The sequence below is a fragment of the Rhinoderma darwinii genome, chromosome 12 (assembly GCF_050947455.1).
Source record: "Rhinoderma darwinii isolate aRhiDar2 chromosome 12, aRhiDar2.hap1, whole genome shotgun sequence".
NCBI lineage: Eukaryota > Metazoa > Chordata > Amphibia > Anura > Rhinodermatidae > Rhinoderma > Rhinoderma darwinii.
In genome coordinates, this window is record NC_134698.1 from 66,228,299 (window position 1) to 66,250,817 (window position 22,519).

At 39.3% G+C, this 22,519-nt stretch overlaps 1 protein-coding gene across 1 annotated transcript; it reads right to left on the reverse strand.

The window, feature by feature from the left end:
* Nucleotides 1-15,382: 15,382 nt before the first annotated feature.
* Nucleotides 15,383-17,698, reverse strand: SIX1 (SIX homeobox 1). The gene is made up of 2 exons (XM_075844985.1): nt 17,139-17,698; nt 15,383-15,693 (listed from the first exon to the last, which is right to left on the reverse strand). The coding sequence occupies exons 1-2, from the start codon at nt 17,696-17,698 to the stop codon at nt 15,402-15,404; spliced, it is 852 nt and encodes a 283-aa protein (XP_075701100.1). The 3' UTR covers nt 15,383-15,401.
* Between the last annotated feature and the right edge of the window lie 4,821 nt (nt 17,699-22,519).

A 22,519-nucleotide genomic window follows, 5' to 3' on the forward strand; every position in this document is an offset into this window, starting at 1 on the left:
ACAACAGGAAATACGTTTAGACAGCACTGGGGTCCTTCAATGGACCCTGGGCTGTCTGGCCATACGAGTTGTGGGCTTTGATCGCGTCACAGTTATCTTCTGTGACGCAATCAAAGTGCAGTCCCCTCTTCTTGAACGCCGCGATCAGCTTTCATCGTGGCATTCAAAGGGTTAACGGCAGAGAGAAGATGTTTCTCTCGTCTCCGCTGCCAGAGCGGGGCCATGGCTGTGTATTACAGCCGTTGCCCCTCTCTCGATCGCGCGCACAGACGGCTGTCACACAGGACGAGAATGCTCGTCCTAATGCGCTAAGTAATCGCCGCTCAGGACGAGCATTCTCGTTCTATGTCGGCAACATGTTAATTTTGCCAATTTTAAGCCCTACGTGCAAAATCAAAGTTATCAGGTCAGCAGGTTATCCTGTTAATGCGCTATAGCCATTAGTGTATTTAACACTAAAAAACATGGCTTTCCTTATGATCAGCCATAACATTAAAACCACTGACAGTTGGAGTGAATATACAAAGAATACATTGATTATCTGGTTACAATGGTGTTTGTCAGGGTTAGGATGTATTAGGCAGCAAGTGAACAGTCGGTTCTTCAAGATGGTGTGTTGAAAGCAGGAAAAATGGGCAAGTGTAGGGATCTGAAAGACTTTGACAAGCACCAAATTGTGATTGCTAGATGACTCGGGCAGGGCTTGTAAGGTGTTCCCGGTATGCAATGGTTAGTACCTACCAAAGTAGTCCAAGGAAGTACAACCGCTAAACTGGCGACAGGATCATGGGCGCCCACGGTTCATTGATGCGTGTGAGTAGTGAAGTCTCAGGCCCCATCCCACAAAACAGCTGCTGTAGCACAAATTGCTGAAAAAGTTACATCTGGCTATGATAGCAAGGTGTCAGAACACACAGAGCATCGCAGCTTTGTGTATTTGGGGTTGCGTAGCCACAGGCCGGTCAGAGTCCCCATGCTTGACCCCTGTCCAGCGCCAAAAGCACCTGCAATAGGTGCGTGAGCATCAGAACTGGACCATGGAACAATAGAAGGTGTGTGTGCGTCGCTTACCTGGGTAAGAGATGGCACCAAGATGAACTATGAGAAGTAAACAACCTGGCAAAGGCAGTGTGATGCTCTGGTCAATGTTTTGCTGGGAAACTTTGGGTCCTGGCATTCATGTGGACTTTACTTTGACACCTACCACCTACCTAAATATTGTTGACGACCAAGTACAACCCTTCATGGCAATGATATTCCCTAATGGCAGTGGGCTCTTTCAGGATAATGTGCCCTGCCACACTGCAAAAGTTGTTCAGGAATGGTTTGAGGAACATGACAGAGAGTTCAAGGTGTTGACTTTTGTTGTCTCCGCATTTCCCAGATCTCAATCCGATCGAGCATCTGTGGGATGTGCTGAAAAAACAAGTCTGATCCATGGAGGCCGCACCTCACAACTTGCTAACGTCTTGGTGCCAGATACCACAGGAAACCTTCAGAGGTCTTGTGGAGTCCTTGGCAGCTTGAGGGGGACACAATATTAGGCAGGTGGTTTTAATATTATTGTTGATCAGTGTATACATTTTATAGAGCAAAATTAATACAAGTCATACAGTAGGTGAAGACATTTTAGCGTATTTGAATGGATACTATGGTTAATTAGGTAAAACATGGTTCACATGACTCTGTGTATCTTTAACCCCTTCCCGACATCCATCGTATGTATACGGTGCACGTAGGGTGGGGGAGTATGGAGCGGGCTCACGTGCTCCATAGGACGAGTGTGTCGGCTGTGTGTTACAGCCGACACTTCCGGGTAACAAGCAGGGCAACCCCCTGTAACGTTACAAGGCCCCATTGCGCTGCGAGATCGGGGGGGGTGCAGTTGGTTGGCATGGCAGCCCGGGGGGGAAGGCCCCCAGGTCCGCCATCTTTGTACTCACAGGGCTTCATAGGAGACTGTCAGAATCACAATATGCTGCAATACATTAGTATTGCAGTGTATCATGCAAGCAATCCAGCAATCGCTGGTTCAAGTCCCCTAGAGGAACAAGTAAAATATTTTTATTTTTACTAAATTTAAAAAATAATGAAATTACAAGTTAAAAAAAAAACCTTTTCCTATTTTACCTCAAGCACAATGTAAAAAAAAATTAACATAACTGGTATCGATGCGTCCGCAAAAGTCTGAACTATTACAATATATCATTACTTAGTCCGCACGGTGAACGCCGTAAAGAATTACAATTTTAAAACTTCAGAATTGCTGTTTTGTAGTCACTTCATCTCCCACAAAGAATTAAATAAAAAGTGATCAAAAAGTCTCATGTACCCCAAAATGGTACCAATATAATCTACAGCTCGCCCCGAAAAAAAAAAAGCTCTCATACCGCTAAATCGAGGGAAAAATAAAAAAGCTCTCAGAATATGGCGACAAATTGTATTTTTAACAATTACTTTTTTCCTTGTAAAAGTAGTAAAACGCAGAATCAAGTTAACATGCAGTTTTTGCCACATGGTGAATGCCGTAAAAACAAAACCACCCAAAAGATAGAGGAATCACTTTTCCTATTCCACCCCAAAAATATTTTTTTTCTCGTTTCCACTACATTATATGGTTCAATAAATGGTGCTGTGAAAATCTACAACTCGTCCCGCAAAAATCAAGTCCTCATACGGCAATATTGATGGAGAAATAAAAAAGTTACGGCCTTTGTAAGGTGGAGAGGAAAAAGGAAAGTGAAAATCAGAAAAATGCCTGCGGCGGGAAGGGGTTAAATAAAAAGGCACTGCTTGTCACATAAATACAGAGGATGACAGACCCAATGCTATTAGGGAATCGTAACATTGCCGTTGCTGAATTTATTGGGCACATCGGAACCTACTAAACAGCCCCCAAATCCTTTAGTTGGGGGTTGTGGTTGCCAATTTTTAAGCGTGTGATATTCTAGGACTCTTCTGCCTGTATAAACGTAAATATAAGTGGTGGAATTTGCATATCTAATCGGGTCAAGAGCACTCAGAATAACAATATTAGCATATTATATATGTTGCCTAAAATATAACATAAAAACCTAACTGTAAATCTAACATAAAAAGCATCCAGCTGTATAGTCTAAAATAAAGAAATGTTTTGAGTGCTCCACATGTGTGCAAATGTCTTAAAAATCTGCCTGTGTTACATGAAGATTTCGCTGTGTATTTCATATTTCTTTGTATTGAAATGGGTGAAATTCATGGTTAAATCTGCAGCAATGTTCCTTACCACTTATACAGCATGTGTACATGGCCTTAAAGGGATCCTGCTATTTACTGGGGCAGTATTTGAAGGGGGGCCTGAGAAGCCATGTTGTTTATACACTTCGCTCCCTGATGTTTTCGCATCACATAAATCTATGCACAGGAGGTGTGTGTAAGGGATTATGGGATTACATGCCTGACTGAGAACCTTTTGGTTGGAAATTGGCATTTAAAAACCATCTGGAGTAATTTTGATGAAAAATGGTGTGGCAAAGTGTATTCAAAAACACAGTCTACATATTCATGAACAAAAAAGTTAGGATAGAAAATGGTTTTATCTGCGCTTTACAATCCATTTTTGTTAGGCTGGATTCACACGAGCACATTACGTCCATAATGGACGGAACGTATTTCGACCGCAAGTCCCGGACCAAACACAGTGCAGGGAGCCGGGCTCCTAGCATCATAGTTATGTACGATGCCTCTCCGTGGAACTTCTGTCCCATACTGAAAACATGATTACAGTACGGGACAGTTGTCCTGCAGCGAGTCAGGGACTCCTAGCGTCGTACATAACTATGATGCTAGGAGCCCGGCTCCCTGCAGTGTGTTCGGTCCGGGATTAGTGGCCGAAATACGTTCCGTCCATTACGGACGTAATGTGCTCGTGTGAATCCAGCCTTAGAGGCGAACCCTACAAATAGGATGATCACAGGTTGTCCTGTTGCTGAGACCAGGTATTGCAGATCACAACTGATCACTGGGAACAGAAATCAGTTGTAATCTGCAGGAAAATCACAGCAAGTGTTTAATTCGCCTGCAGCACCCCCAAAGGAGAAATTAAGCATTACACTGTGCCCATTGAAATCAGTGGGCGGTCTATGTAATTCACGGACATGCTGGGCCCTCCAGAAAAACAGATTCTTTTTGCAGCTACTCTATGCTACAGCTTTTTGCTGATGGTTCTGAACCCCCTCAGTTAACTCATGGGGTTTTCTACACCATGCGCTGTAGTGTACACCTTTATTACAGACAGTACTAATATAGCATAACATAAACCAACACACACAAATTAGTAAACAATCTCAAATACCAGAATAACAAATGACATTAATGGTTCTTCATGATAGAATCTATTGAAAATGACTTCTATCTTGTGTTCAAGGGGAAGAAAATGGGAAATTCCCATATGTACTTTCACAGGTTTTAGACATGGCCGATGTGTAAAAAAAGAAATCTGGGAATCCCGCTCTTTAAATAGTACGAGGAGAAAATCCCATAAAGGACAATGTAATCTTACTGATTAGGAAGTAAAGCTATAGTCATACTGCTATATAAAATAACTTATACCCAGTTGATGACCTCTATTTTAGCACACACTCTGCATTAATAAATGCTGGTAAGGATTAATGTTCATCTTCATGAAATAATCTAATCTTGCAAATACTATCTACTTATAGGATTGTCCAAAACTGATCTATTTTCTCAATATGCTGCCCTAGGTAAGGGCAGCTTATTACAGGGACAGGTCCATTCTCCTATTAGCTAAATGGCACAAAAAATATTGTGCCCTTTGGCTAATAGCAGCAATCAAAGAATACACTAGACTCATAGTTATGAGTCCGTTGTATTCATAAGGCCAGGTTCACACACATAGTTCTGATGCAGTTTTTGGGGCAGTCGTTGAAGTTTTGAGTCAAACACAGAAGTGGACACCAAAGAAAGGAGATGCATCAGTCTTTTCTTTATACCTTTCCTTCCTTTTGGATCAACTTCTGGCTTTGACCCAAAAATCTGATACAAAAACTGCACCAAAAACCGCATCAAAATTGTGTGTGTGTGATCCTGGCCTAAGAGGAGCTCTCCTCCTGTCTTTCCTCGCCTCCCCTTGCCTCATCTACCTTCCTAGCATTAATTGACAGGCTGCTATGTATGCAGATAGGGTGCTGTATATGGGCATATAGATAAGGGTTGTCTAGAGCAGGCAACCTCTTTAAGTTGCAATGAAAGAGATTCAAAATGCCAACTGGCCAGGCATTCAGTTTTTTCTCCTTTTTTTGTAGATAACTGCCCATGTCTGTCATGGCAATGGTGCATCATTTGGGGTTGCTGTTTCATTGGGACTCTTTACATTGAAGTCACTGCAGACTACCCACCCATATAGGTGATGTGAATGCACTATGGTTTTATATATTCATTGTACAATGATGCAATTACACTAGATGGAGCTATTTTACCGTATAAAGAATGTTTAATTTTATAATGTGTATACATTGGCAGCAATATAGCAGATCTAGGTATTTCTTTCGCAATAGAGTCCCAGGATTAAAGATACTCTACTGGTCAGTGGACAAGAGCCTCATATACAAATGATAGTCTCTTCAATCCAGGATAATATCCAAAGAGATAACAAATGGGTGGGAAAGATAGCAGCATCACATACAAGTGCAGATTATTGGCAGAGAAGGTTTTTAAACGGGACATAACAGAAGATAATCTTCATTTATATTGGTACCTATGGCAATGGGCTGAGAAAGTAGCAGCAAAACGTGATGGACAGAGTATTACTATTTAAAAGAGTTTTCCCATAATCATTATTTATCACCCATCCACACGATAGGTGATAAAAATCTGATCAGTGTGGGTCCCGCTGGGACCCCCACCGCTCCATTCATTTCTAAGCGGCTGCTGAGCGCTATCTTCGGCAGCCCCATAGAAATGAATTAAGTGGTGGCCAAGCATGTGCACCACAGCTCCATTCCTATGGGGCTCCCAAGATCGACAAAGTAAACACATTCTCGTGATCGGGGGGGGGTCCGAGCGGCTGGACCCCCACCCATCAAATATCTATCGCCTATCCTGTGGATCGGTGATAAATAATAAATAGGGAAAAACCCCTTTAAGGTAGAGTTGTTTAAATCTACTAAAGAATTGTATAGAATTATATAGGTACATAACCTGCACAAAAATAGAAGCAGTGTCGGACTGGTCCAGAAGAGTACCAGAGGATCCTTCGGTGGTCCCAGGCACTGTCACAATAATTGGTACAAAACGTTCCCATTTAGAACCAGTCACTTGCCCCTAGGGCCTATATCTTATGGGTTTATTTAGAAATAACCTATTCAATCTTACTGATATATGTTCTGTGTTTACAATGATAACAACAAAGATTATGATGCAATTAAAAGTGGACGTCCACATGCTCTGTATAGATGGAGGGCGGACCCTCACAATAATTTCCTCTGGTGTCCCAAAAAATCCCAATCCAACAGTGATTAGAAGCCTGGACAGGATTGACCATTGAATATTGCAAGTTTCTAACTAACAACCAAAGAACCTAGAAATAAATGATGTGGCAGATCATGGTAGGGGCTGTTCCATAGACCTTGTGGAATCCAAGATATTAACAGCCCTCCAGCAAGAGTGAAGTTTCCCTCCAGAAAGGAGTGGGTTGGGTTAAGAAAATGTATGTGAGTGGTATATGCGATGCCTGGGAAAGTAAGGTGCATATGTGAGGGCAGCAGTGTGGGAATGACATGCACTGAGCTGCCTGCAGGGCTTAGAGGATGGATGAAATGTAATGCTCTGCTCATAGACAGGGCTGGGAAGCAGACACAGGTGTGAATGACACATACATTTTTTCTCAGACCTTAGAAAATCTTTAAAAAAAAGTCTTCACCGGCCTTAGCTTAGAGGCTGCTCACAAAATGGTGCTGACTTTCAGTCCACTTTGCGCCTGCTGTCCCCAGGCAGTCATTACTTGCAGTCGCCTCTGTTCCCACCTGCAAATCCTGGCCACTATTATCTAAGTTTTGGCAGCCCATTGCTCATCTGCTCCATGTGTAAATCCTCCCACTCATTTTTTAAAACTCAAAGCAATGGAGTCAGTTTATAAAATATTTAGCTAGCAAAGGCCTAACATTTATCAATGATAAATGAATAATTGCTTCAAGTTAATGGAGTGTCTCATAAATTAAAACATGCAGTTTTCACACGCTTGATCATCTACTGTAGATTCACTACCGGTATGATCAGCTGTCAATTTTTTTGTCATCGAAAATGGCACAATGTTTGTCGTTCCTGTGACAAATTCATAAGAATCGCACAACTTTCTTCCATGGTTCATTCACTGCTATCACACTAGCAAAACATGCCCAGAACCCCAATACACAGACCCCATACACTTCTTATAAAATTTACTACATTGTCCATTGCACTTATGTCAATATAACCAGAAATGCCCACTGTGAGAACAGATAAATAATTCAGGGAAAACTCCAGGCTAAACCAATGTGTTATGCTTACCCAAGGCCTGAAGGGTTGGTACATGACACAGGAATTCTCACTATAAGGGCAAAGCCCCACGTGGCGGAATTGCTCTTGAATTCCGCTGCGGACACTCCGCAGCGTTAATCCGCAGCGGACCCGTTTCTCCATTGCCTTCCACTGCTTTTTAGTAGGCTTCGTTTAGACGAGGCTGAAAATTCCGCTGCGGAGCATAGGCTGCGGTGCGGAATTTGGTGTCCGCAGCATACAATGGATGTTGCGGACTGGTTGCGGACTCATTGCGGAAGTTCTCTATTGACTTCAATGGAGATTCTAAATTCCGCAATGAAGTCCGCAGATGTCACGCACATGTTATGTGTGCTGCGGATGCGTATTGCTTTTTTTACATGAAATTTCTTCATTCTGGCTGGACCTATGTATTTCTAGGTCTACAGCCAGACTGAGGAAGTCAATGGGGCTCCCGTAATTATGGGTGACAATGTGTGTGCACCCGTAATTACGGGAGCGTTACTAGGCGACGTCAGTAAATAGTCACTGTCCAGGGTGATGAAAGAGTTAAGCGATCGGCAGTAACTGTTTCAGCACCCTGGACAGTGACTACTGATCCCAATATACAGCAACCTGTAAAAAAAATTGAAGTTCCTACTTACCGAGACCTCCCTGCTTCTTCCTCCAGTCCGGCTTCCCAGGATGACGTTTCAGTCTAAGTGACGGCTGCAGCCAATCACAGGCTGCAGCGGTCACATGGACTGCCGCGTCATCCAGGGAGGTCGGGCTGGATGCCAAAAGAGGGACGCGTCACCAAGACAACGGCCGGTAAGTATGAAACTCTTTTACTTTCACTAGGGAAAGTGCTGTCCCTTCTCTCTATCCTGCACTGATAGAGAGAAGGGAAGTACTTTTACCGCAATACGCAGCAGCTAGTCCGCATCAATTTACTGCACATTTTGGGCAGATCCGCCACAGAATCTGCAACGCAGATTCTGTGCGGCATTGATGCGGACAGTTGCGGAGGAAAACCGCCACGTGGGGCCATGCCCTAAGTATCATTGAACTGACAATCAACCCACTATTCTCTGCATTGAAAGTGAAGCCTTCTACCAGGGAACCTAATTGTTCCACGGAGCACTGTTTAGGAATGTCTGCCTCAAACACTTAGGCTACATGCACAAGACCGTTTGTATTTTGTGGCCCGTAAACAACGGATCCGTTGTCTGGTATTTTTGCGGCCCGTGTGTCATCAGTGTGCCCTCCGCATTCGTTACGCATGTTTCATAGGTTTGGCTTGAATGGGCAAGACAAAGTCGCAGACACGGACAGGAATAGGACATGCTCCAAGTTTTGCAGCTCTGTCCCACCGCCCGCACAAGGATCAGTGGCAACCATGGTATGTGCATGGGGCCATTAGAAACTTTGCACTTCACACCCTACAGCAGGTGAAGGTGTAACTTATCCAATAGATTTATTTTCATAAATCTAAACAGGAACAACTACGCAAGCAGAATTCAAGATTACACATAGCCACAACTCTCCCTAAAAAGTTTTATAGAAGGACAATGTGTCACAAAATATAGCTAAACAGACAAGGTAACTATAACCACACAGTTAACATGCTCAAATTATTTATGGGGTCATAGAAGCATTGATTATTGTTTTATTATTATTATTATTATTATTATTATTATTATTATTATTATTATGTAGCTTAGCTTTGTTCTTATTATTATTATTGAGCAAAAATAGAAAAAAATCTATGACCTGCTTCATTTTACTAAAATAGTGGATGATTGGAGCAAAGTTCCAGCAGAGACAATTAAATAGTCACCAGTAAAGCCATATACATTGCAATAATGGGTGAGGGTGCTGGAGCTGGTATAGACATTATTAGATTGTCAGTGGATCCTTCTCATTTTTTTATATCTATGGCCAATTTACATGGGAGAAAATCATCTCTCCTAAGACGAAGGTGTCTATAATAAAAGTTTATGAAGCCGACTAGATGACCACTTGGTCTTGTTCTGTCCTCCCTTGTCTATGTTTCTATTTAACATAAGCGGCTATGTAAAGAAATATAATTCCACAACAACTGCAGATCCATCAATTGCGCCCCTCCTATATACCTCAGTTATATATGGCCCTGACATTGAGTGCTAGCTTCCTCTTCCTCCACACATTATTTAAAGCTCCCCAAGGACCAGTTTATCTTTCATATATAAATATAATAACATAACAATTGTGTAACCTAATCACATAGCATGCTGGATCAATTACATGTAATATACATATAAAGGGATTCTACTGGCACAATATCAAGATATATTTATACAGACAGTATCCATACATATTATATAAAGGGTATTCAATTCATATTTTTAATGATATGATCTGATAATCTTTGAGTTGTATTGTCCGAGGACTTGACTGAAAAAACATATGTTGGACTTTTTATCTGGAAAATAATAAATTGAATGTCTGTGAATAGACCCAATTCCTAAATAACCCAATAACCTCCTTCATACATTAATACAGCCTTACCCTCAATCTACAATGCAATCTAGCAATCAGAAAATGAGAAACCCCCCTCATCTCTCCCATCTCTCACTACCCCCATAAAGACTTATTTTCCCAGTAACCCAATATGCCCCCCACTCCGTCATGGGCATTATAGAAGTACTTCCTCTCCTCCATAAAAAATTGGATAGTTATTACACTGCACATTTCTAATGGACTGTGAAAAACATAATTACAGTTATTTCACCCTCCTATACAGAGCAGAGAAATCAATAGTTACCTCTTCTAATACAGAGAAACAATGTGAAATACAAATGGCTAATTAAACTAAAGTGTGACACACAAATGGTTAACTTTAAAATACAGAGGCTATAACATACAAATGCCTTACATAATACTATGAATTAATCATCATTATGTTAATCATCAAAGCTTTCCTAATATACAATATAACCCTCTGGCATACAAAAAGCTGACATGTAGCTAAGCAGCCTGACATGTAAATGGTTAACCCACCTAATATAGAACAAATCAGTCTGACATACAAATTGTTAATAAGGCACAGCAAAGTGGTCTGGCATAGAAATGGTTAAATTACTTCCCAATGGATTCTACAATTGTGCATGCAACTGCCCTGTAAACTAGCGCTGCAATGTGTTTAGTAGAGGGATAGTTGTGTGAGCAGGGTCTGTGTGCGCTGTGATTTCATCTGTTTATTTACTGCAATTTTGGAAGAGCTCCCCTGTCCCTCTCTCCAGATCCCTGGATCACACTGGACACTGCTGTTCTAGGACTGACATTCACTATTGCGCCCTGTTGTAGGGTAAACGGGTCTAAATGTGTGATAGGATGCAACGATGCAACATAATAGCACAATGGAGCACACAATATCTACAACACACACAAACACATATATATATATATATATATATATATATATATATATATATATATATATATATATATATATGTGTGTGTGTGTGTGTATATATACAGTATATATATATATATATATATATATATATATATATATGTATATATGAATATATATATGTATATATGAATATATATATATATATATATATACTCTATCTGTCATATATATATATATGTATATATATATATATATATATATATATATAAAATCTAAAATAGATAGATAGATAGATAGATAGATAGATAGATAGATAGATAGATAGATAGATAGATAGATAGATGCCGTTATTTCTACAGTGTTATTCAGTTCCGCTGTACAATAAATAATAAATGTCACCTATCCCAAATGATGTCCATATAATAGAAGTGATATAATGTAGCCGGACACCTCTATTTTCACCATTGACGCATCCTGTAATTGTATGTATCACAATGGGTAGCGTTGATCACACATCACTTCACGTTATAATTAGATACAGAATATTTATTGTGTGGAAGTGATACATTTACTGTAATGGATGTGACAGAAATGATCATGTAGAACTAGTCGTAATTCGTCGGATACTGCTGAGCCTCCCATCCTAGTTCAATTTCTGCGAATTTCTCCTCTAAATTTCGTTTATAATTCGATTACTGAAGTGTTCTATGACCCGAAAATACAATAATTATATTAATAAATAAAGATAATGAAGTCTTCAATAATAGTCATTGAAATATAATAATTATTATTAGTAAAATATACCAAATAATATTAGGCACCTGTATGTATGAGCGCACGGACTTGGACACATACTGTAGATTGATAAATCCCGTATATTTCCTTTAGTGTAATTACTGACTAGTGGTACATGTATCTTTCTATTAAATCTATCGCATATCTATCGCATATCTATCTAATCCATCTATCTATCTATCCATCTATCTATCTATCAGACTTTATTCTAGGGTATGGTACTCAATTTATATATCTATAGTTATACATCTCTTCCCTCTATTCAATTATGTTATTCAAATACTTATATCACTCTGTCTCTATCTATCTATCTATCTAATCTACTTTATTCTATACTGCTCTGTTCATATTTCTACTTATATATATGTTCTCTCCTTCCCTTCACGTCAATTACGTGTTTTTTTCTTCTCCTTTCTTTCTTTCTTTCTTTCTTTCTTTCTTTCTTTCTTTCTTTCTTTCTCTCTCTCTATCTATCTCTATCGACATGTGGATAAAGAGACAGCATAATGTACAAAATAAAAGTAGTCTGAGATCTAGTCCTTGCAGTAAAGATGGTGTTTGTTTGTGAGTTAAGTGTGGGGACTGTCCCCATTCCCGGCCAGGCAGTCTCCTGCAGAGGGTGGCATCGCTCCACGTCTCCAAGCTGGGAGAGTAAACACTGCTGCCACTTATATAAACATCTATTAAATGGCCCAAAACACCAACAAAAGGATCATTAGCTGTATCCAGTGGGATCGGGCATCAGATGTGTGCGAAGATAATCTCACTTGCTCACTATATCTATCTATCTATCTATCTATCTATCTATCTATCTATCTATCTATCTATCTATCTATCTATCTATCTTATCTAGCAATCTTATCTATCTATCTATCTATCTATCTATCTATCTATCTATCTATCTATCTATCTATCTATCTATCTATCTATCTATCTAATCTAGCTATTTTATCTAGCTATCTTATCTAGCTATCTTATCTAGCTATCTTATCTAGCTATCTTATCTAACTTATCTATCTTATCTATCTATCTATCTTATCTATCTATCTATCTATCTATCTATCTATCTATCTATCTATCTATCTATCTATCTATCTATCTATCTATCTATCTATCTATCCTTACAAGTAACAACTAATAACTATAATTACTACCCGGCAGAGAGATGAATCTGTATATATTATTGACTGATGAAGATGATCTACCTTTGTTAGGAAAACTGTACTCACAGTTATTCAGTTATTATACATCGTTATTCATACTGATACACATGTATGTACTTACACACACACACACACACACACACACACACACACACACACACACACACACGTATGTACTTACACACATACACACATGTATGTGTATATATAGATATAGATACACAAATATCAAATTTAAACAGTCAGTCATACATCTGCAAGTACGTCACCCAAGCCCTCATACATACACCCATATGCATAATATATATCAGATTTATGCACATTCATAGACTCACACACATGTATATAGGTCACACATACACCCATGCATACACTCATACACATTTTATGAATGAATATATATATCAAAATCCTACGCACTCAAAAGTCACATACAAATACCTCACGCGCACGCACACACGCACACACGCACACACGCACACACGCACATATTTTCATACAGAGGTATATACTTTTTACACGCACATATACACATACAAACACTCATACGCACATACATATACATATCAATGAGACTCACACACCTAAACACCTATACCCATACTTAAACACCTACACCCATACACAATCTCACATAAACACACACACACACACACACACACATATGTATATTTATACACACACATTTACATTGGTATATAGGTATGAAGACATATGCAGGCACACAGACTTATTTTTCGTAAGAATTATGATTATGATTCCTATATTGTAAATTATCTAAATGTTACAGAAGTAATGCTTTATATTATTATCCCATATTAATATATTTGTAGTAGTAAAGAGGTTAACACTGATGTTCAAAGAATCCCTATTTGCCACATACAGATGTCGGGGTCTTTAGGTAGGGTCAAGGGGTAATACAGTGTGTATATACCTATATACAATGTATCCCATATTAATATATTTGTAGTAATACAGAGGTTAACACTGATGTTCAAAAAAATTACTATTTGCAAGATACAGATGTCGGGGTTTTTAGGTATGCACAAGGAGTAATAAATTCAATGTATTTCCCATATTAATATATTTGTATTAGTAAATAGGATAAACATTGATGTTCAAAAAAAAACACTATTTGCCACATACAGATGTCGGGGTTATTAGGTAGGAACAAGGGATGATAAATACAATGTCAGGAAAAAATAAGAATTGACCTAATATATAGGCGAGAACTAAAGGTACATCACCCAGAGGTAGCAACTGCAAACCAATTCCCTGAAGTATTATTATGATAATAATAAGAATTAATACAAAAATAACAGATAAATGTAGTTACTAAAGTTTGGAGCTTAAGGAAAAATGAACTTTTCTTTTCTATATCGTGCGCAAATAAATACATAATGGTAACGCTTTAGGCTGTGTTCACATATAACGATCACACATTAGGGATTTGTACAGGAATGAGTGACAGGGTCTCCCGGTTGTTGTATTTACCATGCACAGCAGACGACCAGCACATTATGGTTATTGCACTTAATCGTTTTCCGATAACAGTCATCAAGAAATACATGGTAATATGTCATATATATTGATAGCTTAGTGCCTGCGCCAGTCTGTATGATATATTTGCAAAGTGTGCAACTTTAAGGACAATACTGTTATCTGGTAATTACAGATTTGTCTGTAAAGCAATGCCTTATTGGTTTAGACGCCATTAAGTCCTTATGTCATTGTCATCAATAAACAAATAAATGTGCGAATATTTTAAGAAAATATGCGAAATGATGTGTCACTAGAGAGAGAAAAATATACAACGACCTGATCTTTGTGGTCAGTCCTTGATATCTCAGCTTTATAGAAGTCATTCACGTCCTTTTGTGTTTAGTACATTTACAAACATTTGCGTTAATATGTGCGCAATGATTTAAAATGTCGCAGAGACTATTGGGAATTCCCCATTACTTTGGACAAAAGACATCAGGCGCTATTACTTTTTTTCTAATACTGTATTTTATTATAAACTACTTTGCAATCGATGTATAACACTAAATTGTGAAAAAAAAATTGTAAACGTAACCTCCTCCAAACTGGTGAACTTGCCATTGTGAAGAGCACTCAGCCCCAGAGATCATTTCTGCGGTTTTGTTTCCATTATGTTGGATTTTCTTGGGTTTTGGAGGAAAACAAAAATGCGGATCTTCATAAATAAAGCACAATAATAATAATTATAATATCCTGTAGTGTGGTATTATATCCTATGGTGATGAGGTGGAGGGAGCTCAGTAGGAGGAGGGTGTCCTAGTGCCTCTGTCCTCAGCATTTGGCTAATTGCAGAAGAGCTATGGGGGGGGGGTTATAAGAGCATTCAATGAAGGGCGAGGTGTGGGGTCTTGTCATCAACAGGAATATAAAAAGTCTCTTTACATATTATCAAGTACCATGAGATGAGCCTTGAAACCAAGTGTCTTGCTATATACAATCATTGTGCAGTCCATGGGTCTCTCCATCACAGTCCCTAGCTGATGACTTGTTTAGGATCCAAGATCTACCAAGCTGGAGGTAAGGGGTCCAAGCAGTGAGTCCTGCAGCTGGTGCTGGTGACTGGCTAGGCCGTGGCCGCCCTGAGAGGCACTTAAAGCGCTCAGAGTATAAGAAGAGCCCCCAGGGTGGCTGAGGTTGCCCTGCAGTAGGAGGACTGAGTTCTGGTCTGGGCTCTGAGGAGGTGAAAACTCTTCTTCAGAGCTGGACATAAGGGATTTTCCTCCGTCCAACGGAGACAGCTGGTTCTGTTTGTTGCCGGACGTGTTGTTTTCTGTGTTTTCTCTGGAAGAAAAAGAAATATACATAAGTTATGGTAGAACAATGTTTATACTATACATCTATATTTATATAAACTATCACTTTATCTTCCTGCTTACTGCTATACACAGATATATCTATCTAGAAACGTATATACATGCAACCATTACCTATCTGTCTATCTTATATCTTATCTATTTACTATACAACTATTTTATTTTATTTTATATATATATATATATATATATATATATATATATATATATATATATACACCAACCATCCTTTTCTGCCTGCCCACTAGTATACAGAACATATGCCTTTCTCTCCAATATTTATCTATCAATCTGTCATCTGTCAGTGGAATATATTTCATGCCTAATAAAAAAAATCTTGTTTGATTGTGAATATGTTTTGGTTCAGAATATTGCAATACACAGATCGTTAAGTAAATAAATAAATAAATACATAAATAAATACATAAATAAATATAATAGATAGATAGATAGATAGATAGATAGATAGATAGATAGATAGATAGATAGATAGATAGATAGATAGATAGATAGATAGATAGATAGATAGATGTAGGTGCAGTTATTGCTAGAGAGTAAGGTATATGTATACTAGTGGGCAGGCTGTATATTTATATATAAAATAGTTTAATAGTAGATAGAACGGCGTACGTATAGAATAGAGCAGACAGAGAAGGATACACACACACACACACACACACACACACACACACACACACATTAATGATAATGAAAATTACAGACGTCGGGAGAACATTAGGTTTGACATTCCAGTGGGACAAGTAAAAATAGAGAAATGTGCCGTGAAGCAGTAATACTATGTTAATATACTATGTTGATATAGTATTGATACTATGTTAATATATTATAGTACTGGTACAGAGAGTTATCATTTATAATCTTCAGTTCTCTGCAGTGATTGCTCCATATGTTCTTACAGTAGATATTTATTATTGGAAACTTGTAGCCGCAGATAAGGTGTATTAATACTATTAATAATAATATAACTTGTATGTGGCCTGACAGCAGAGTATGTGGTGAGCTGGGATAACACAAGACTCCACAGTCACCACTTTATTTGTTTATGTTGCTGCCTGTGAGTGCCCTACTACATACAGAGATGCAGCAAACGGCGAGATCATGACTGGGGGTAGCGCTTTATTAATGGACGACCCTGTGCTCCTCATACAGCAGCTCTGATTTAACCTCTTGTGTGCTGGATGGACTAGTGGTCAGTATTTCATTTCAAACCACGTGTGGCAGCAGGAGAGGATGGGGATTCTTTGTCTGGGACTTTTAGCAGACAGATGCGGGGGTTTGGTATTTGAGAGCTCTGGCTGCACATACAGGATCTGTTGCTAGCGCACCAATGCTGGGAAACAACATGAAGTTTGTGCATGACAAGTCCCCTTCATTGTACAGTCATAGTCTTACCTTTCCTTGGCTTCAGCAGCTCTGTCCCTTTGCCTCCTGTTTTTGAACCAGTTGCTGACCTGGGTGGTGGTGAGTCCAGTGGCCTCTGCCAGCTCCCTCTTCTCCCTGGGAGAGGGGTAGGGGTTATGAGCATACCATTCCCTCAGAACCCCTCTAGACTTCTCCTTAAAGCAGTAACTTGTCTCTTCACCATCCCATATGGTTCTTGGTAAAGGAAATTTCCTCCTCACCCGGTATTTGCCCACCGCCCCAAGAGGTCTCCCCCTGAGTTTCTCGGCTTCCACATAGTGCGCCTTGAGCCACAGCTGCTGCAGTTTGGGGTGGTTGTGTGGGGAGAACTGGTGACTCTCCAGTATCTTGTAGAGTTCTCTGAAGTTTCCCCTGTGAAAGGCGACTACAGCCTTAGCTTTCAGGACGCTCTCATTCTTGTGGAGGTGATCACAGGCTGGTAGGGACCAGAGGAACCTGCCCAGTCTTTCCAGGTTCCCCCCTTGTTGCAGCACTTCGCACACACAGGCTACTTGCTCCTGCGTAAAGCCAAAGGCTGGCAGCATAGACATGGCTTAGTGTGCTTGAGACACAGCCAGAAGACTCGGTGTATGAGCTCCACATACACTGGGGAAGTAATGCAAGTCACACAAGGTATATCCAAGAGTCTATAAGCAGAAAAAAAACCAGTGCACAGGCAGCTCAGTACAGGGGATGTTGCGTGTAGCTGCTAGAAAGTTGTCACTCTTCTGGTAGAAGCCTCCTTAAAGCTCCACAGTGCTGTGCACACTGATTGGCTCCACATATGGGGGCAGGCTGCAGAGCATGGAGCACAGACTGGAGGGTGGGGAGGGCAGGGGTAATGCTGCTGCCCTTGGGTGGGAAGAGAGAAGGGAGGGGGGTAGACACGCCAGGGCCGTGCAACATGAGACCCTTCTCAAGTATCACCTAAGGGGACCCAAGACTCATCTCTGCACAAATCAATTATAACAGCAGAGCTCTGTGGGAAACAAAAATCAAAAAATGTCATTGTCCAGTTCAGGTGAGTTGGTATTTAATTACCTTAATGCTTGCTATGAATAAAACATGTGCTGATGAATAGGGATGAATTATTGAAGAGCAAGGAGCCAGCATGGGGAACATAGGGCCTAAATGTATATAGGTATATAGATATACAGATGCAAATTTATGCTTATATTAGATGCATGTTGTTATATGCATGAATTTTGTAAACATTATGATATATAACAGATAGATAGATTAGATAGATAGATTGACAGATAGATAGATAGATAGATAGATAGATAGATAGATAGATAGATAGATAGATAGATAGATAGATAGATAGATAGATAGATAGATAGATAGATATGAGATCGGTGCCCAACGTGAGTGTGGTTGTGCGAGCTTCAGGAACTCAGTGCTTTTGAGCTAAATTATTTTTTAACACTTTTAAAATGAAATAGACTTTCTAATATATCCCAATAAAAGACACAACAATTCCGGCAAAATCTCATGTATTTCTTCTTGTCTTTGGTCTATGAGACTAGGGCATTTAGCACAAAGAGTTCCTAGTCTAATTATGCTAATCCTCATTTACACACCTTTCTTGAAAGCAATTATTAAAAAAAAAAGTTCTCAAAAAACAATTAGGCTTTTGTAAACAGAGGTAATAATGTATTGTTGGTAGCAGGGGAGGTAATAAGAGGAGAACAATGCTCTCAGATAAGAGAACACAGAGGTGCTGGGAGAAGTGGATATTTATCTGTCATTGTCTGCAACTACCAAATGGCCTTTTAACTACTTTCCCATACACGTTATTTGGTCAGATTATTGACATTTAACAGGTTGAGAAATCAATAATCATTTATGCGATTATTAAATCAATATTTATATACACAGAAAAAAGACACACTACTTATTAGAAATTGTACTATGTGATGGTTTATTATGGAGAATACACAGCATGTTGCCAACATATATATATATATATATATATATATATATATATATATATATATATATATATATATATATATATATACATATATATATATACACCAGTAATCAGGGTTTAGATTTAAATCTTGCAGCTATTAGTAAATATCCAGCTCTTTTTGGGTAACAGTATATTTTCTGGGATTAAAGGGAAGAATCCCTATTTTGGGAGGCAGGGGCTGGGGGCTCAGAGGTCTCCTCTGCGCACTTGTTCTAGACTTTAGGGTATGAGCTGAATCGGGAGAAGGTTTAACACTCGTTCCGGTCCCACAGCTGCCTTGTCAATAACCATCTACTGCTCCAAGAGGACACATTCCTGCCCCTACCAGGAGGGCATTACTCAGCTAGGACCCCCATATATATACATATGCACACATGACATATACTATACTATATGCTCATATAGAACGAGTATGACTTCAGTCCTTTTCTTCAATATTATGTATTATATATAACAGCTTAATTAAAAAATCTATGCGTTCACTTATAACCATTTTTAATAATAGGTCTATGCATTCACTTATAACGTCTAGGCTTGCAAAATCGTTTGACAGACTGAGAAACTACAAGTCTCAGAACATCCTGCCAGCTTCATTGTGTTTACATAAAAACGACTTTTACCATTTTGCCACAACCATAGTTTTAGTTTGAGCCGCTAATAAAGTGGTTGTCATGCTGGTAATTGTATTTTTTTTTTATTTTTTTTTACTGTTGCTGTCTGTGCAGTTGTGGATCAGAGATGCTGCATCAGAGAACAGGTCATACAGGTGCAAAAAGAGTCCATACATTCTGAAAAGTAAAATGTAAAGATAGGAAGAGTCACAATGCAATGATAACATACACACAATATAAATGTTTGTCACAATACAATAGTTATGTACATACATGCACTATATATGTTTGTCACGATACAATAACATATGCATACAATATAAATATGTCAAAATGCAACAATGCTATATACACACACACACACTATATATATATATATATACATGCATACATATGCAAAAAGTGTCAATACATTCTGAAAAGTAAAATGTAAAGATAGGAAGAGTCACAATGAAATGATAACACACAATTTGTATATGTGTGTCACAATACAATAATAATATACACACAAAATATATATACTGTCACAATGCAATAATAATGTAATTGATATATATACTGTCACAATGCAATAATAACATACGCATGCAATATATATGTGTTTACATACATATATGTCAGAATGCAATAATAATGAATACAATATATATACTGTCAGAATGCAACAATAACATATGCATACATTATTTATGTCTATACATTTACATATATATGTCTGAAGGCAATAATAATGTACACACAATATATATATATATATATATATATATATATATATATATATACTGCCACAATGCAATGATAATGTACGCATACAATATATATATAAAAATGCCATAATAATATACACAGAAACACGCGCAGTGGAGCATCTGGCATAGGTACGCCTATTAGTCCAATACCTAATGGTAATGATGGATTTAAATCTAACGTTAATTGCTTTATAAATGTCACATGTGCTAAATATATATTCCCAATGCACATAGCCCACTACAACCCATATGTATGAGATTATATAAAGATACGTTATATCCATAAGGCAGTATGATTTGGTGTACCTGCAGACTATGCTAAAAATACATCCTCCCCTCTGCACACAGCGCGGTACAGAGGACACTAGAGCGGCCTAATTAGATGTTCAGCTCCTGGAGCAGATTATTTATCTCTTGGCCATTCCCGTACATTGGGTTGGGTAACACAAAACCAGTCCATTAGTAAATGAGCTTTGTGTTTGAAAGGTTTTTTTCCCCCTTCTTCCCAACCACTTGCTGTTCTGAAAACTAGATCACATTTCCTTATCTGTAGTGGGAATCTGCAGAGTGACACCCGATCCTCTCTCCAGCAGAGGTGCAGTGCCCACCAGCCAGGCCTGTGACATAGGCGGCCCTGCACCAAAACAATAAGCACTTGTATTTTCTTTCTAAATAACCTCCCCAATCCCTTAACATATATCTGTAGGCTGCCGGTGCCCTGGAATAAAAATAATACAGCAAATCTATAAACTAGAGTGGACACTTTAATGAGCTGGAGGTAATTACTAGGTAAGCACCTGTATAAACAAAACTGAGGAGGTGATTGAGGGAAAGCTGTGGCCAGAAGTCTCCTCAATTTGTCCTGGATGACTTGGAGATGCTGGTGCCATTGTTTTGGATGTGCTTCATAGCCCGAAGGCAACTGGGATGCTGCTCAAGAGATTAGTGCAAAGGTATATTACTAGTCAGGAGAGTGTAAACTTTACGTCACCTACTTCGTAGCCTGTGGCTTTATCTATTTAATTACAAAATTCTTAATTCTAGCTGAATAGTTAGGTTTGTAGAGAATTTACATTATAATAAAATGGAGGTCAGAGATAGGAATTAGGGAGCAATTGTCCACTATTCACCCCATCCAAACTCTGTCTCAGTGCACCCAAGGGTTGCAGGGTAGGGGAAGGCCCAGTAGAGCTGTGTAAGAATATGTGAACACATCCTGCCCCTCTGATCCAGTGGGTGTTCTCTCTTCTATACCGGACTGCTTAAAGGGGCTATCCACAGGATATGTCATAAATGTCAGATAGATGCGAGTCCCACCTCTGGGACACCCACCTATCTCTAGAACAGGGCCCATAAACCCCGTTCTGCCGCTCTGTGCTCTCGCTGCCTCCCGGCCACTTCCTGGTTATATGTTCGGGAGTTATGAAAACAGCGTAGCTCGCTGAGTTACGCTGTTTTCGTAACTCCTATAGTAGTGAATTGTAGTTATGGAAACAGTGTAGCATGCGAGCTACGGTTTCCGTAACTACTATTCAGTTCTATGGGACTTACGTAAACAGCATAGCTCAGCAAGCTACACTGTTTTTGTAACTCCCGACCATATAACCTTTTTCACCTATAAGCTTTCTGGGTTGCATTGTCGGAATTCACCTGGTTCAGCCGCAACACAGAGTGGCATAATGGGGTTTAGGGGGCCCCGTTCTGGAGATAGGTGTGGGTCCCGGAGGTGGGACTATCTATCTGACATTTATGTTTTACACATCAACCCTACTTACACCTCCCCTCAAGCCCCACTATTAGGGCGGATTTACACAAGCAAAAGGCACTTAACAGCTCCGTGTGTCATCACCATATGATGCGCGGCTGCGTGATTTTTGCGCAGCCACTATCATTATGACACTCTGTATGTTTGTAAACAGAAAAGCACGTGGTGCTTTTCTGTTTTCAATCATACTTCTTACTGCTGTTGCGCGAATCACGCGCGTCACACGGAAGAGTGCTTCCGTGTGGTGCGCGTGATTTTCACGCACCCAT

Bases quoted from the DNA above. Each gene is read 5' to 3' on its own strand.
- SIX1 (XM_075844985.1), bottom strand. From the start codon at position 17,698: ATGTCTATGCTGCCAGCCTTTGGCTTTACGCAGGAGCAAGTAGCCTGT. The intron at 15,694-17,138 runs GTAAGACTATGA...TTTTTCTTCCAG, and splicing joins GCTGCTGAAGCCAAGGAAAG to AGAAAACACAGAAAACAACA.